The following is an 18,267-nucleotide window of genomic DNA, read 5'->3' as shown; positions in this document are numbered from 1 at the left end:
AAAATTGGTGAATTGTCCAAAATACCCCTGTTTTAAAAAAAACTTCCCACTTTCCCCACTAACTCCCCCCTTCTTCAAACTTCCGAAACACCCCCCCTAAACACATTTCACTCATTTAAATCTTCCTCATTCAAAATCTCCCTGCCTCTCTCACGCATCCTCCTCCACTACCTCCACCTGCCACTACCATCGGTTCCGCCAGCGACACCGCAACCGAGTGGAGTCGCCGCCACCCCATCGCCACCTTCTGCTGCCAACCACCCAAGATTCTTCCCGAAACCTAGGTTCGTTACGCGACCCGACCCATTATGTTATGGTTTTTATCGCACTTTGTAGATGCGTCTGTGTCGCAGCTTGAAGGTGCGTGTTCAGAATACACGCACCTTAGAGTGCGCTTGATACACACCTTAAAGGTGCGACCAAGACGCACCCTGAGAGTGCGTCTTAGACCCTTATCTGTCAAAGCTTCAATGCCTTTATGTTTTTGTTCTATTTTGAGTCTTATGTTTTCAATGTTGGTTCAGATATGCCAAGAACAAAGAATTTGAATTTGTCCCCGACCAAGACTCATGGTCAATGGCCGATGCGTTTTTAACGCACTCTCACAGTGCGTCACGAACACACTCTCAGTGTGCGTTCGTGTCGTACTCGGAACATGAGGTTCAAACTGCGACTGTCACACAATTTAAAGGTGCGTTCGAAAGGGGTAATTTTGGGTTTCAGAAAATTTTTTCGGTCTGAATAGCTGTGAGGGGGTCTGAATAACAATTCCCTTAAATGAATTGCATTTAAAAAAAAAGTTAAATGAATTGAATTTTTTTTTTGAAATTAAATGAATTGAATTTTAATTGTTAAAAAGAAAGCATTCTTTGAAATGTGATCAAGACCAAAATCCCAATCACGACCTAACACATGAAATTTTAAACTATCATCCAAAAGGGACTACACAATCTATAAACAATTCATTTTACAAATGAGTCATCTAATATTGAGATCCAATAACAAACACAAACCACATTTCAGAACACAAATTTTTGTACGTAAGGATCATCGCCTCCATTATCATCATAAAATCCTTCCACCCAAGCGCCCAAAGCATCTCTAATCAAACTACTCATACCATGCGCACTAACTTAGTCAATTCGAACCTTATGAACATGTTTAAACTGTTATCCATTTAAGAATGGCTTAGAGAGACAACGCCCAACATAGTGTTCATTAGTAGAAGAAAATGTTCAATTAAAATAAACAAACACATAAAGAAATTTAAAGTAATGGATTGTAAAGGGACTAGAAGTTGGTCCATATGGACAAACTCTGAGTAGCAACCAATGTGACAACCCTCTTAATTTATTTATTTTTTTGGTTAAAGATGAATAGAATTAAAACTTAATGGTTTGCCAAACGACACTTACAACATGCGAGAAAAATCTCTAAGAGTGCTATCCACAATACACAAATACATAAGAAAATTAAGAGCAAACATGCACACTCAACTGAAACAACTGTCTTAATTTTAAAACTCATCTTCTAGAACCTTGTCATTTTTTTTATATACTTACCCAAATTCGTACTTGTGGCTGAGCAGAACCAAGCCCAATGCCCTATGAACCTTTGTCAAGTTTTATGGACCAAGCCAAGCCCAACGCCCTAGGAAAGTTTTGATAAATCAGAATTTGTGGCTGAGATGGACAAAAAAAACAACAACATGGGGTTCCTCCCTAATCCCTATTAGAGAATACTTTCTCCATTAAAAAATTATTCTCAAAATATTTAATAAAAAAAAAATTCTTCATTTAATTTTACCATCACTCCCTATATATGTTTGGTGCTAAATAAAATGTAGTCCATATGTTTCTTTTTAGTACATGTTAGCATGTTAAGAAATTTGCTATACCTTTAAAATTTGAAGAGTATTACTCCACTATCAGGTTACCCATCAATAATTTAGATTTAATGAATTAGAGAAAATCGTTGATCCGTGAATGACTTAGTTGTTAGCTCACCCTAAACTAAAACGTAAAAATTAATAAGAGATGAAATTTCTTAATTTCAATAATAATAATAATTTAAATATTTATGCGAAAATGTTAAAAAAAAGTAATGTAATGTTTGGATTGGATACAGCTGGGTTCAGTTACTAGTCCCCAAAGTGAACTCTTGTTCTGAAAGGGAAAGGCGTGTTTCTTCCATAACGCGGGTAAGTAATATCACAGTAACTGCCATCAACTCAACTCAACTCAACTCAACTCGTCACTCTCATCACACTCTCATTCATGCAATCTCACCCACCATGTCACGCGTCACATCAAACCCTTCGTTTTTCCTTCTCTTCTTCTCCTTCTTCCTCCTCATTCCTCTTCTCTCCACCGCATTACAAGGTTCGTTCGTTCTTTCTTTCTTAATTCTCCGATTATCCTAAATTTTCTTGCTAATTCGAATCCGCATTTTCATTTTCATTTTCAGACGGCGTTGAAATCGCTGCTGTTAAACAGCATGATCAGGTGCTGCCGTGGCTCCGATCAGCGGCGGAAGACGCTGCTTCTCCGGCGGTGAATTCCACCACTCTGGTCCTCGCTCAGGAACGAACTCGCCGCAAGGATTTCTTTCACCATTTTCGTCGTTACAATGGTGGCTGGAATATCACCAATAACAATTACATTACGGTTGGTTACTCTCATTCTCACTCACACTCTTCTGTTTCAATTGTTGCTGCATCTGCATGCATGTATTCAATTTGAAATTGAAATTGGAATCTCTCTACAATTGATTCAAGAAGCTAAAATTGATTCTAGGGTTAAGTTATAGAAGTAGTTTCTAAGTGTCAGAATTGTTGATATTATGAGGAAAAAGAAGCTGATTCTATTAGGAATGTTGATATTGTTGTGTTAACTGTTGACCTCGAATTGTTCTTGATTTGTTGCAGTCAGTTCTTTCTACTGCGATTCCCTTCTTGGCTGTTGCTGTGGCCTGGTTCGTGATTTTCGGGGTTATTCTAAGTGTTATCTGTGCCTGTTACTTCTGTTGCCCTGGAGAGCCTAATGGATATTCTAAATTGGGCTATGCTTCATCCTTGATCATCCTCATCCTTTGCACCGTTGCAGCAATGTATCTCTCTCTTTCTCTCGCACTCTCGTAATCTCGTATGTTGTTTATTTCGTGAAGTATGTGCTGTGGTATACTCTCTAAGCATATATGTGTTTGGTTATTTTAGAGCTGGATGCATTGTCTTGTACATTAGTCAGGGGAAGTTTGATGGAACGACTTCAAACACACTGGATTACGTTGTGAGTCAGGCGGAATTCACCGCTGAAAACCTCAGGAATGTGTCGAGATATTTTGATTCGGCTGAGCAGATTGTGATTGGAGTTGGTTTGTCACCAGCTGTTGAAAATGACATTGATAATGTTAAAAAGAAAATCAGCACTGCTACTGATTATCTTTCCAAGAAGACGCGAGATAATTCAAAGATGTTACACCGAGCCATAGATGCAATGTAAGTATGTGTAGGTTTGAAATTTTAACTTTGTTTTTAATGTGGTTTGCTAACAATCATCTGTTATGTTCTGTAGGAGATTCGCTCTTATTGTTGTTGCTGCTGTTATGCTCTTCGTTGCATTGCTTGGGTTCTGTATGTTCGTTTCTTGATTTAGACGTTCTCGGCTTTCTTTTGTCAGTGTTTTGTGAAAGAATAATCTCGTACGTCAGTGTTAATTTTGTGAAAACTTTTTTGCAGTATTTTCAATACTTGGGTTGCGGTGTCCTGTATACTTGTAAGTTGAACTCATTGAGCTAATTTCAATTTTCCCGCCTTATAAATCATTGATGGGTTTGTGTCCCCTTAAAGTTTCTGACAGTAAATGATGTGTTTCCTATGGCTGCAGCTTGGTAATTGTTGGATGGGTTCTGGTTGCTGGCACATTTTTACTTTGTGGTACATTTCTTTTTCTACATAAGTAAGTTCATGTTTTCTTGTCTTATTTTAGCCAATTTATTTCACTTTCGATTGATATGATACCAACTCATTGTATCTATGATGATACACTTTGCAATTGCTTGTACTATATATGATACCAACTCATTGTATCTATGATGATACACTTTGCAATTGCTTGTACTATATAATAGGAACCTTACTTTTCTGCATACTTCTCCACTAGTGCCATTGCAGATACATGTGTTGCCATGGATGAATGGGTTCTGAACCCCACTGCTCACACAGCCTTGGATGAAATTCTTCCATGCGTGGACAATGCAACTGCTATGGAGACCTTGGCACAAAGCAAGAACGTGACACATTCCCTTGTTGAATTAGTTGACAACTTCATTTCTAGTGTCACAAATGGAAACACCTTTCCTTACAATCAATCAGGCCCCCTCGTGCCTGCTCTCTGCAATCCATTTAATAGCGACTATACACTTCGGCAGTGTGCAGCAGGGGAACTTGCATTGGAAAATGCTACTGAGGTAAGAGCTATAGAAAATAATGACATGAAACAATATAAATTTATACATGTAGGACTAGTAGAAATGTCTATGTCTATCGCATGTTTGTATCAGCTTTGAATTCCTCATAATCAATTTTAATTCTCAGAAGCTTCTCATCAAAATTGATTCTAAAGAATTTCCAAACATACGCTAGCATTCATCTTGTTGACATATAATGCTTTGTAACATTCTGATTAATTTTGTCTCAAGCAGGTTTGGAAGAATTATACCTGTGATGCATCTTCATCTGGAAATTGCGTGACACAAGGTCGAATCACCCCTTCCATGTACTCTCAAATGGCAGCTGCAGTGAATGTGACATATGGCTTATATCACTATGGCCCATTTTTGGTTGATTTAGAAGACTGCACTTTTGTTAGGAGAACATTCACAGAGATTAGCAACAACTATTGTCCTGGTCTGCAGAGTTATACTAAATGGATCTATTGGGGATCAGTTGCAGTGTCTGTAGCTGTAATGTTGTCCTTGGTATTTTGGATCATCCATGAAAGGGAGCGGCGGCATCAGATTCACACCAAACGGGTCATGGCCAGATAAATAAATTTTGACTTCAACCACATTTCGTATAAAGTGATCCTCATGTGCATTTGAGTTGGATTGTATTCATCTTGTATCTCTTATTATAGTGATATAGAGTAATTTGAATCAATATGGGACAATGTAGATGGAATGAATAGAAAAAGAGCTTTGGCATGTATTACTTACTGTGAACTTGAAAGTATAACAAAAATGAAAATTACAGTTCACCCTATCAACTCACCTTTATAGCTAGTACAAGGGGGAAAATGTCCAACAGTGAGTTAAATGCACGGTTGTGCACTTTTGCTTTTGTTTGTTTGGAGTTGAAGAGTGGGGTTCATTTTTGACTTCTTAATGTACCACGTCGTCACGCGACATGGACGAAGCTTCAAGGTAAAGCTGCTTTTGCAACATTTTGGGGCACAGGTTTGTTGAAGAACAAAGACTGTTGAATGATGTTCTTTGGACCAAATTTGAAATCCACCCCAGCTAACTAACTCCCCCAGGACCGCAGGCTGTGGGTTCCATGGGTTGTGGAACGGTGTTTGTCATCTTATAGCATATTTGGATTAGCTTATTTTTTCTCATAACCAATTTTTACAACCAGAAGCTACTCACAACATATTTTCCTTAGAATTGATTTTGACTTTATAATCAATTGTGAAATAATTTCAGAATGTTACAATCATGTAGTGTGATGGAATGGAAATGATCAGCCCATCATTTAATTAAGATGGATTATTTTTTGATGCACATTCATTCCTTACAATTTGTGTTAGAGAAACTTTCTCATTCTGGTGCTTTGAACTTTGGTAAAGCATCTGTCATAGGTTTTCAGATCACTTTCATTGTTGTCATATCTGAGATAAAGAGGGTTTAATTCAACCCATGGTCTCTGTATTCCAATATTCCTACATTCATATATGCTTCAATACCTGAAAGGATTTGGAAGTGGTGATATCAGAGAGTGGATTGGATGGCCATCAGATGGTGGTACTGCAGCAATAGTAGATAATGCATAAAATTCTTAATCAGAATTTGATTAAACATGTACCTATTGGGAGGGACCCCAGATAGGCCTAAAGTCCTAAACATGTCCACACACATATTGTTATGGACATGGAGAAGCAATTGTTAACTTTGATTACATATGTTCATAGCTTTGATAAGATATATCCTTAACTGTTGTTTGAACACTCACTGCAAGTCAGAAACTATATGTTCAAGGACCAATGTTGTTACTAATTTGAGAGGTAAAGTTACTTAGTTTCCCTTGATTTTTCAGCTAGCAATAGTATTGCATTGTATTCCTCACTCAGACTGTTATATTTCTTGCTTAAGGTATTGAAACCTGCCATTTGCTCTTCTGTGACCTCCTTCTTTTTCTTTTCCAACCGGTGCTTTGTCGATTCAATCTGTCTCTTGAGCTCTTCAATTTTGGAAATCTTCTCTTCATGCTCTTTCTGTAATGCTCCCAACTCGGAGGCCTTCGGTCCTAAGGAAATTTCTAATAAAATTACACATTATATCTGTCAATAGAGTCAAAACACTATATAATATATTCTCATAAAAGAGATAAAATATATCAATACCAATATCTGTATTGTTTGAGCAACCACCTTCCATAGCTTTCCCCTGCTGCAGCACACACAGCATTTCAGATAAAAATGTTCAAACCCACTCTAGTCCTGCCTCTAAGTCATCAACTGTTCAAAGACTAATAATGAACATGGTAAGTTGAGAGGATATCAGGTTTTGCCTTGGGAAATTGGAATATCCCTAATTATAGTTTTGCATACTTATCTCTCATAAGTCTTCCCTTGGAAGCTAACACAAAAAAACATAGCTTTTTAGAGAACACAATGGTACACAAAACTAGAATTTTGCAAGGGTTAATTGTAATTGATCCATCAATTATATGCTTGCCCAAAGAGTCTAGAATTTACTTTTCTTTCCAAAAAGGGACGCTTTCAGATTTTGGACAACCATTTGATGAAAGATGCTAAGTATGTTAAAATACACGTTCAATTTTTTCAGAATCAATTATGCTCCAAGCCTCCAACAAAAGCTACTAGGAGTAGGTTCTCCCATAATGAAATCTTCTTCTAACGTGTAAATCTACCATGTACTAAAACATGCACTAACATAGTTAACAGAAACATGGTACAGGGTGATACAGGGTGGTGGTATGTGATTTCATTTTTCTTTTACAAGACATTCAAGGTAAATCTGATACAGGGCAGGGCATGTTAGTGAATGCAGTAGCTATCAAAACGGATGCAGTGCATATTTGAAAATACTTCTATAATTGATTTTAAAGTAAAATCAAGTTGGATGAGAAGCTCTTATGTGGATGTTAAAATTGACTATGAGAAACAGCGAAATTAATTCAAACATGATAAGCAGAAGAGTAAACTTCACACCTTTCGTCTCCAAGCACTTCACTGCACTTTCCCTCAAGTTAACACACTATCTGGGTCTCTTCTTTCTCTGTGGCCCCTGCATTTTGTTAATACATGGTTTTTACAGCTATATATAGGAAATTATTTAATGGAGTACCACACCCAAAAAAAAAATTTAAGGTACCACAGAACTCACCATATATATAACCAAAAAGTATGAAGCATAAACCAAAGCAATGACCGTACCTTACTTTCCCCCTTTAACTCTTGTCTTCAGTTGGAGACTACTTTTCATTTGTTTCGGTCAAACAAAGTGTGATGATGGCATTTGGCTGGCAAAAGCTTGTTTGCAAAGCTTTGGAATGATAGGAGGAGCAATGGAGGTGGAGGCACATGACATTGCAGGCATGATGTCAAATCAGGACTCATTTGAATACTCGTTAGAAAGTATGAAAATAAGAAAATAACACATTCCAAGACACTTTAATTGAAGTAGCAATTTGTAACTTCAATTAAAGTACATCGGAATGTGTTATTTTTTTAGATTTCATAATTTTTTACAAGTATTTCAAGATGCTCTCTATTGGATTATCTTTGTTTTGGGAAACTAAAATCCACAAGATAGTACAGTACAAATATTTGTTGAGCCTTAGACCAAGTGCAATGGTGGTGTTGAGAGGAGAGTTGAGGGTAGTTGAGAGGGTGTAGTGGTGTTGAGAGTTGTGTTGAAGATGAGGTGGAGGAGAGAAGGTGTTGAGAGTTCTCAAAATGTTGAGAGGGGGTAACCGGTGCCACGTGACGCGTTCTGGTTCGTTGTCTGGATTTTTATCATCTTAATCTTTTGAACTTCAATTATTTCATTGCAAAAAAAAATTTTTTTTAACCAAAATTCATGATTTTTTTTCCTCTATAAATAGAGACTTAATTCGTTTGATTTGGACACAGAAAAAAAAAATCAATTTTTTCACTATTTTTATTATCTTTCTATTATCCTTTGTTTTGAAATGGATCTCAACAATAAAATAAAATAAGTTAAGGAAATAAAATAAATTATTGTCTATATTTAAAAAAAAATTAAATTGTTAAGTGTTTATTGTTTTAATTTAATTTAAATCGATAATTGTAATTGATGTAAATCATAAAAACAAAAATATATAATTAAATAAAAATCTATCTATCTATCTATCTATAAACTATATAAAGGGAGAGTTTTTGCAGCCTTGAGGGTAAAATTGTAATTTAATATTTTAATGCACATGGGTGGAAAACTTTTCATGGTCAAATAGGTAAATTTGTGAGTAATTCAATATGAAATCAATCTTGGCCATTCATTTCTTCTAATCCTAACTGTTGATCCTTTTCTTATGAAATTATTTGTACAACCTTTTCATATTCTTGGCCGTTTTATTTGTTGCTTTTGTAACTCATGATCATGGATTATGGTTACAAAATCACAAAGAGTCTCTTCCTTCTTCTCTCATGTATAAAACATCTTTCCATTCCTCTTTCAACTTATTTTCATCTCTCTCATTTCGATATTCAGCATCTCCATTCATGTGCAGGAAATCTCTCTAATTTGGATTCTCTAACAGTATCATTTCAGCACAAGAAGATCTTCCATCAGGTTAGAAAATTTTCTTTTGCATCTTTTTCTTCTCCACCGGTCACTTCTTCTTAATCACTTTTCATTCTCAGGCATTGAGTTTTACTTCATCACCATCTTCCATCCGGTAAGTGCCCTTCTTTCTTCGCCTTATTTATCCCTTTTGATTTACTTTTCTGATTTCGCCATCAATTCTTCTTCTGATTTTGTTCTCATGCTACGGTTCTTCCCAAACGGTCTTATTTTTTCTCATTCTTCATCCCCCACTCCTGTAAGATTTAGTCTTTATTCGCAATATGCATTTTGTTATCACTTATTCAATAGATGAAAGTTGCACATTTTATTTTACTTTTTTCAATTTATGCATGTTTTTATTCTTTGCTATTGATTATCAATATTATTATGATATGTTCATAACTTCTATTTCGTTTCAAAAATATTTTTTCTACATAAACCGTTAAAGTCATCTTCTTGGTTATTTCTGTAATTGTGTTTCATTATTTTTCTTGAACAATTTTATGATGTTTGCTTCCATTTTTTTGACAATTTAATCTTCAACCAATGTAAGTTTCTTGCTTTTTTTTAATTTTGATTAATTTATTATGAACTTAGTTGACCAAATGACAATCTTTTCTTCTAATGCGGTACAATGGAGCTTTTTTCTCCTTTTACATTTCAATGATTTAGTTTCAATTTGTTTATTCTTTCAGATTTTTCCAATGTTGTTTTCCATTCTTCCAATGTTACATCTTGAAAACATGTAAGTTTCTTGCATTTTTCGTAATCTTTATTGTTTCATTATGAACTTAATCGACTAAATGAGAGTCACCTTTATTTTATTTTACAACTTGGTGTGGTGTTGTCATCTTCATCGTCTACCTTAAGTTTAACTCAATTTATATCATTTTTAGGTGTCATTTACACTATGAATGTTGTCACTAATCTTACATTTTTTTTTTCTTCAGTTTTTGGTTTTGTTCTACATTTTTATTCCTTTTATCTATCGACTCTATTTGGTGAGTTTTATTTTCATTTTTGTTCCTTTTTCTATTGAAAGTAAATCCTTCAATTTAAAAAAAAATTAAAGAAGAAGTTTAGCAACCTCGAGGGTAAAATAGTCTATCAATAAAAAATGTTTCATATATTTATTTTTATCTATGAGCTTTTAAGTAATTATACATATTATTTCATATGTGATTTTTAAGAACCGTTCGATGTTTAGAAGACTTTTAATCTCAACCGTTTGATATTCCCCTTGAATTTCCTCCATCAATGTAAGTATATAACTTTATACTATTAAGCTCAAATTATGTTACATAAATTTAGAGTAAAGTACACTCACCCCCCTCAAGTTTTGTTAGAATAACACTCCACCCCATTCTTATCTAAAATCTACACCCCACCCCATTTTATATAGAGGCAAATTTAGTGACGAAAAATATTCTTCATTAATAATTAGTTATTATTTAAATTTTTAATCAATAATTTCAAAAAATATTTTCAATATAATCCAATAAATATAAAAATGAAAACATCACAGTCCTCCTCATTCTCTCATTCGCGTTCTTCCTCCGTAAATTCACAATGCAAATTCTGCAATAGCACACATGACTGGTTGACAAACCATATCTCGAACATAGTGAAACATGCTTGTGTTTTCATATTTGGTAATAATTCAATTTTAATCAAAATAATCTATTTATACCGGATTGTAGACCCAAAAAGCAACACAAATGGGTGAAGAAAATAGAGAAACAAAATTAAGAAATATGAAGTGGATCAGAGGTTATTAGAACCCAACGATGCGGTGGAGCACCGTTTTTAACAAAATCCAACAACATCTTAAACCAACAAAGTGTTCGCTCACAACTTAAAGGGGTGAAGTTCACAACAAGTAGTTGAACAAGTGGCTTTGGGGATCTGCGATTCACGTTCTGGGGTTCAGGTCGCAGCAAAACTTTGAGGCATGGTGGTGCCATGGGGTTTCACATTCCGGGACGGTTGTCGTCGTGTTAAAGGGAGCAAAGGTTTGGTGGTGACCGTTTGTGGTGAGAAATATAATTTGGAGATAGATGAGACGTTGACTTAACAGACAGAGTGGATGGTTTTTTTAAATTTAATTCAGTAAAATTATTTTCATAAATTGATGTATGATAGTGTATATGCATTTAATTTATTTAAATTTTAACTAATTAGTAATTATTTTTTATTAGTGACGAATTTGTTTTCGTCACTAAATTTTGCATTTATAAAAAATGGGGTGGAGTGTAGATTTTAAAAAACAATGGGGTGGAGTGTCATTCTTGCAAACCTTGAGGGGGTGAGTGTATTTTACTCATAAATTTATTATTATTTAATTTATATGAGTTATGGAATGTCATAGGTCAAAATTAATATTAAATATGATATAAGTTATGAATTTCATAAGACATATATTATTAGTTTAGGTTTGTTGAAGTATTAATCAACTAATAATTAATATTAATAATAAATCTTGAAAGTTAAAGGTCACTCAATAAAAAACAAACTCCTATCTCTCCCTCTTGAACTTCATTCATCAATGTCATTTTATAGACTTCTACTATTAATTTTTTTACAAAATAACTTCTACTATTAATTGAAAATTACTTAAAAAAATTATTATTATTTATTTTATATGAGTTATGCAATTAAAAAATTTATGCTTAATACTAAATAAAATCTTACCAAAAGAAAAAAAAAAAAGCTATCACTAATCCTTTTGTCTACAACTATATAAAGTAATAAGTGTCAATACTCATTTAACATATGCATTTCACATAAGCTTTGTTGAGGTATTTGTCTTTTTCTTTTCAAAGGCTCATGCTTCAAGACATTTTCAGGTACATATATCCAACGACTAACTATTGATGTACTAGCCTATAATGTTTACGTGTGTTCTAACATGGTTTTTATTTCATGATGATCTTCAACTTGATTTCATCATGTCAAATTGAAACAACTAAAAAATTATTTTGTTTTTGATTTTCTCAACTTTTTATTTTGTAGGATGACTCAAACAGTTCGTGTACTTCATGTGTGGAAAACAAGAGATTTCAAAAAATCTCAAATTGTTAATAGTATTAAACTGCTCTTAATCGTTGAAAAAGTATTAAATTTCTTTGTTTTCCCCACTTTCAAGGTACCTAAACCAAACTATTTATTGTTACAATAATTAAGTGAATTTTTAAAATTGTAGTTTTTCAAATGCTACAGTTTGGTGACACACTTTATGTATGACAAGTTTATGCGATTTAACATTTTATGGTTCAAGCATCTGCTAGAAAATATAGAGTCACAAAGCACAAATAAAAGATTACTTGAATCGGCATCTCAAAAACTGAAGAGGTTACAAGTGACACGACTCCTACTGCAAAATATGATTTTGTACAATTTAATATAGTTGACATCATTTTCATTTAATCGATCATCTTTGAAGAAACCAAGGTTTATAGTGATAATTTAATATGGACTTATACTGTTAACTTCAAATTATTTTAAATAAATTTATGATTATTTATTTCGTATGAGTTATGAACCTCAAAAAGACAAACTTAATATTAAATAAGATCTTACAAAAAAATACTACTACTATCTGTAAAGTACAATAAAATTGTTATATCAAAAGAACAAATCAAAAATATCAATTAGATAAACAAGGACAAACAACACAAACTAAAAAATAAATACACTCATAAAAAAAACCTAAGACAAAAAAAAACACAATTAAAAACATAAATTAATACTTTGACAAAAAAACCTATTTATCAAAAAAAAAATTATTTTTTCTCCTTTTCATACAAATAAATAATTTCAAAAAAACCATAAAAAAAACACAATACAAAATAAAATAGAAGGCCCGGTGCAACGCACGGGTAAAAAATACTAGTATGAAATAAAAAAGTGGTGGGGCAGGGTGTTGGTGTTGAATGAAAAACCATTGGAGTGGGTAAAAGTTGAATGAGTGTTGAATTGGAGAGAGAAAATGATGTGGAGTGTTGGGAAGAGAAAAAGTGGTGTTGAGGGTGTTGAACCATTGTAAATGGTCTTAGATGTGAAATGAAACATTGTCCCTATGTGTGATGTGCTTTGCTTACAAGAGGTAGAATTTTTTGCAACCCCATCTTTGTCTAGTTTGAGTTTGCGAAAAATAGTGAGCCTCAGGCCTGACACCCCTACACGTTGGAATGTAGGGAAAAAAGAATCCTTTGTTTGGAATGGAATCATCAATATCTAGGTGTAAAAGAAACATACAAATTCAATAATGCTGTGTATATACATCTACTACTTCTTATTTGTCCACTACTGTAGCTATATAACCGCCAATGACCGAGCGACACGTGTCCAGCCGTTGTTTACTTAATTTTTTTTTCTCTTCCCAGAAATCAGAACGACGTCGTTTTCGTTCAACCCTGTTCTTCACCGTTGTCTCATCAACCCTACCTCTCTTATCGCGTGTTTTCTCTCCCTTTCCACCAACTCCGCCGTACTATCCTACTCTCTATGATTTCGAGCGCTCTCTCTCACGGTCCCTTTTCCTCCACGTGAAACTCAAACCCTAGATGGCTTCCGTGTTAGCCTTCATCTTTAAATCTACTTCTCACCAATCCATCAATACAGTCTCTTTTGATTGATCTGATGAAGAATTGCTTTCGGTCGCCACTAGATGTGTATCTCAAGCCAACCTTGCCGTCGTTTATGGTACAACCAATCGCTGATCGACAGCTTAAATGGTCAACTGTTCCTTTGTCATCCTTCTTCACGATAACCCCAACTACTATCGTTGAATGCATCAGCAGAGCTTGAACCCTCCACAAACGGTCAGTTTCAATCCCAATCCCCATTTTTTTTAATATATTTCGTACAACTGTAATGTGTTGAAGGATATCTCTTTCTCAGTTTTTTGAGGTGTTTTTTTGGCTATAAATACCCCAGTTGTGAACTCCCATCTCATCATTCCCATATCCCAATCTTTCTGCTTCAAACCCCCATCTATTCTAACTGTGCTTTTATTTACTCTGTACCTGCACACATGAATTCCATTCGAAGTTTATGCCCTGGTAGACAAGCATGGAAGATCAGAGCAAGAGTTATTAGGAAATGGGAGATGTCACCTGCTGCTGAACCTTCCAAACCATATGCTTTGCAGCTTGTGTTGATTGATTCAGAGGTAGGTACTTTTGTCTTGATGTATTTGATGTTACTTATTTCTTTTTAGAAATCTTGATCCTGTTGTATTGATTAAAAGTCCATCATAAATTTCAGGGGTGTAAAATAGAGGCAAATATCAAGAAGTATTTGATGAGAAAATTCCAAAGGGACATAGTTGAAGGAAATGTATACACTTTTACATTTTTTGTGTTGGTGGATAACAACGGTTCTTATCGTGCTGCTGAACATGATTACAAGGTAATCATTTATCTTTAATTTTAGGTAGATTTACTTGCTATTTGTTTGCTGTCAAACTGGTTTAAATGAATTTTCGTTCATGTTTCATCTTGATGTTATACTGCAATGAGTAAGATTGCAAGAACTTTTTGCTTATCATTTAATTGGAGGATTATTGCTCTTACTTACTATATTTATGCAATCTGTAATATCCGTTGCCAGCTGTGTAAATGTGTAATTGCTGAGGATGGGAAGGTTATATGATATTGGCATTAACATAAAAGAAATTGTGGAATAAATTGGAACTAAATTGCAAGTGAGAAGTTTTGTAGTGCTATTAGGTAAATGAAGAAATATTTGTCATAGCATGGAAGAAATCATGAATTTAAATAAGTATCCAGTGGCTATTTGAGCTCAACCTTTGTTACAATATCATGGTAGCAAACATAAATATGAAGGTTGACTCATACATCTCTACAGTATGTACATCATAGGCTAAATTTCTTATTAACTTAACTCAAAAATATTGATTTATATGATTGAAAGCTTGTGACAGAATATTTGGATATGAGTTCTATGCTTAAAAACCCCATAGTGGAAACTGATTTAGTCATATTCTGACCTTAAAAACCATAAAATGTTTTTTGAAACATTCTATGCACTCTTCAAGTGACAGAAAACAGATAGAAAATTTGGAAAGCTGGAAAAGGTGAAAACATGAACTTAAATTGCTTCCGTTGATATTAGGTTTAATTTGCATGACATTTACACATGATCTTTTTGCACTCCATTATTGGTCAAGGGCCTTAAGTGAGTGATCATTCACACAAATATGAAACTCTTGCTGTGTTATCATTTTTGCTATGTTCACAATGTTAATTCTGCAACTAGACCTTAGTTTAATTATATTAGTTTAATTATATTATTCTTAGTAATTTCAATTGATGATGACTATATTACATGTTGTTTTTAATAGGTACTCTTTTAAGATCTAAGTGTTTGATGGGGCCGGAACTTGTGACAAAAGTTTACCATTTTACACTTTACATTCCTTTGATAAAAGTTGTTAATGCTGCAATGGTTTTTTCTTTCTTTCTGTAAACTCACATGTACAGGTTATGGTTGCAAGTCTCGGTGAGAAGAAATGTGCAGAAGGCATTGGTGCACTGAATTTTCAAGGACAACTTGATGACAAGCCCCAAAATGGGGGAAGGCCTTGCAAGATGGCTCATCTTAGGTTTCTTCTTAACCCTTAGAAATTAATGTCATATTTTTAAGGTTGAGAGTGATTTTTATTTTTATCCACTTCTGGTTTCTGCTACTGTTATTTTCAGATGTGCTCCTTGCTGATTTACTGCAGAAGTTGTTGTTGGAGCCATCTTTTCTCAGGTTGATCGTGACCAGGAGTATTTATCCACTTCTGATTTCTGCTACTGTTAAATTCTGTTGTTCTCCTTGCTGAATTAATGCAAAGTTTTTGTTGTGTGCCCTGCCCCTTGATTCGTTTTTCATTGCTGCCTTGGAACATGACTAGAAGTGAGGATATAGACAATTGTGCTGCAGTTGTTCTTTTGTGTTACTGTTATTTATACATGCTTTCATTATCTAATTTCCTTTGCTATTTCTCTTTTATTTGTGTATTTTATTTTGCCTCTATCATGTAACTCTTCTTTAGGCTTTGCCTTGATTATATATATTTGGATTTTCCAAAAAAACTTAGGGGCTAATTTGGCTCCAACAGCACACTTACATTTTGGCAAATCCTAATCATTTATAATACTTGCTAAGGAATCAAGATATAAATAAGTAGTCTTTATCATTTAAAATTGAGTTGGTTTTTTTTCAGGCATCATACTTATTTTTCCATGTTTCAGTTTTCCCGTGATAGTTTGAGGGATAGATTACAAGAGTCATTTTCATTGTTGTTTTAATGGTTTTCATCCTTAAGTGTCTCCTTCCCGTGCGCCATTTAGTCTTCTTCTTGGTTCAAGTTCAGGTATAAATGCTCCTATTTCTATATTTTATACTAAGAGTAAGACCTATCACTTCTTTCTTTCTCAGTATGTGTACAGCTATTGATTATCTACACCTATTACATAGTCTCCATATTGTTGTTTAGCTATGGTCTCCCAATAAAATATCATGAATTTAAAGCTTGATATTGCTTTTTCTCTCTTGGACCCTTTATTTTTATTCTATACCCTCTTTGTCTCTAATTTTGAAGATATGATATCTGATCTGTTGCTGAGAAATTCTCTGATGGTGTATATGTTTTATTGTGCAAGAGAATAAATAGAATAATGGATTCATCAAAAGTTTAGAGTGCTGTTACGGAGCAACTAAATGTTGTAGTTTTAGTTTTGATAGTCAATGCCAATCCTCAGATAGTTTGTTTCTAATTAATGACTTCTGTTCTGTTCATTTGTGGATGCATGCAATGTTTTTACTCATCCCATAGGAGGGCTTTTATGCAATTCAAGGTTAAAAATGCAGATGAACATTTGTAATGCAGATGTGCTGCAACATTTTGTTTCTGCATCTTCTGCCTGCAGTGTTCCTTTCTACATGGCTCTTTTTGCATACTTAAGAACTCAACCTCTAATTGCATATTTCAGCTTAATTGAAATTATATACAACTGAGAAGTATCTTCATTACCAGTGGTAACAATGTCTCTTCTGCTTACAGTCAAATGTCAAATATAGCTGAACTCAAGGAACATTTAGATGAGGAAAGAACAGACATCAAGTGAGAAAAGGTTGCCATTGATCTAAAAGCTGCTGTTAATAAATCTCAAACTGAGGCTTAGGAGGAATTAATACCATATTGTTGGATGTAGGATAAAGGAATAGATTTGTTATCAAAGCATCATTTTGAGAGATAATGCATTTTTTTCAACTGAATTGGCCATTGGAGATAGTTGGAGAATTTCTTAAATGAATTTTATAGGCATGAGATTTATTTCATTAGTGATTTTACTCTTTGTTTGTCTTTCTAAAAAAATATTGTTTTTTTGATACCTGCTTTTAATCTTTGTTAAAGTATCTTTTAAGAGTCACTTACAAATTCTAATGTTATTGCACTTTATTGTTTAGGTTCAGAATTTTATCTCTTCTCAAGCTCAATCACGAACTCACTTTCTCTTGGTGGTTAGTTTTTTCTTTCTTCCTTTGTCCTAATTAATTGCTTTGCTTTCTGATTCTTCTTTCATTGCATCTCCAACTTATGATTCTTCTTTTTTCATTTTCTCAATCATGGATGCCAATGTGTAGCAAATGATTAAGCTTATTGTTAGAGTCTGGGCAGTGCATCAACTTTCTTTTGCGTGGAATTCTAGTGTCTCTTTCTATCCAGGATTCAATTTCTTCAGTGTCAGCGGGGTATAGTTTGAGGAGTGTTGACTGCAGAGAACAATGTAGAATAATTGTTTGAAATATTGTAGCGGAGTAATTTCTTTTCATGTGTTGAACAACTATCGGTTTTGTGGTATGTTTCATCAATATTTGTGTTAACACTCTGTTGAATTTTTGTGTCTAATGTTTTGGTCTGTTTTGGTCTCTAGCATGAGAGGAGTGTTCTCATGGGTTTTCTCTCTATTAATATATGTTGTAGTTGTCAAAAATTAGTTATTTAATTGCTTAACTATCCATCATTTGAAATTCAATTTTAATCATATATTAGAAGTCATTCTCAACATCAAAGGTTTCTACATATACTAATTCCAATGCTATTTGGTTTCTCCTAAAAGGATTAGATTCATCTCTTCCATTTTATAAATCATATTGACTTTGTTTTATAACCTTCAAGAAAGGTTGATAGGATTAGTTTAT

The 18,267-nt window shown here is 34.0% G+C and overlaps 2 protein-coding genes and 1 long non-coding RNA gene across 11 annotated transcripts; 2 read left to right on the top strand and 1 right to left on the bottom strand.

Annotated features, from left to right (window-relative positions):
- The first annotated feature begins 2,186 nt into the window (after positions 1-2,186).
- On the top strand, positions 2,187-5,260 carry LOC130714820 (uncharacterized). The gene is made up of 9 exons (XM_057564779.1): positions 2,187-2,381; positions 2,467-2,666; positions 2,927-3,108; positions 3,215-3,496; positions 3,573-3,631; positions 3,737-3,773; positions 3,885-3,956; positions 4,161-4,467; positions 4,702-5,260. The coding sequence occupies exons 1-9, from the start codon at positions 2,294-2,296 to the stop codon at positions 5,044-5,046; spliced, it is 1,572 nt and encodes a 523-aa protein (XP_057420762.1). The 5' UTR covers positions 2,187-2,293; the 3' UTR covers positions 5,047-5,260.
- Positions 5,261-5,961: 701 nt separating this feature from the next.
- Positions 5,962-7,829, bottom strand: LOC130714821 (uncharacterized). 3 transcript variants are annotated; one of them, XR_009011460.1, is made up of 4 exons: positions 7,677-7,829; positions 7,452-7,527; positions 6,621-6,666; positions 5,963-6,535 (listed from the first exon to the last, which is right to left on the bottom strand). It is a non-coding gene; the product is annotated as an uncharacterized LOC130714821 (long non-coding RNA). The 3 variants fall into 3 exon arrangements; XR_009011461.1 differs by lacking the exon at positions 7,677-7,829 and having other exon boundaries at positions 5,962-6,535; positions 6,621-6,745; positions 7,452-7,578; XR_009011462.1 differs by lacking the exon at positions 7,677-7,829 and having other exon boundaries at positions 5,966-6,535; positions 7,452-7,585.
- Positions 7,830-13,443: 5,614 nt separating this feature from the next.
- On the top strand, positions 13,444-18,093 carry LOC130715258 (uncharacterized). Of its 7 annotated transcripts, none has more exons than XR_009011606.1 (7): positions 13,444-14,221; positions 14,317-14,460; positions 15,555-15,676; positions 15,774-15,828; positions 17,126-17,195; positions 17,539-17,586; positions 17,710-18,093. XR_009011606.1 is itself a non-coding variant. In XM_057565337.1 (4 exons), the coding sequence occupies exons 1-4, from the start codon at positions 14,084-14,086 to the stop codon at positions 15,787-15,789; spliced, it is 420 nt and encodes a 139-aa protein (XP_057421320.1). In that variant the 5' UTR covers positions 13,448-14,083; the 3' UTR covers positions 15,790-16,116. The 7 variants fall into 7 exon arrangements, 1 of the variants encoding a protein (XP_057421320.1); XR_009011604.1 differs by having other exon boundaries at positions 13,446-14,221; positions 17,533-17,586; positions 17,710-18,091; XR_009011605.1 differs by having other exon boundaries at positions 13,446-14,221; positions 15,774-15,975; positions 17,710-18,091.
- Positions 18,094-18,267: the final 174 nt, after the last annotated feature.

Source organism: Lotus japonicus, chromosome 4 (assembly GCF_012489685.1).
Source record: "Lotus japonicus ecotype B-129 chromosome 4, LjGifu_v1.2".
Taxonomy (NCBI): Eukaryota; Viridiplantae; Streptophyta; class Magnoliopsida; order Fabales; family Fabaceae; genus Lotus; species Lotus japonicus.
Note: the sequence above shows the minus strand (reverse complement) of the source record. Positions and strands in the feature narration are given on the sequence as shown.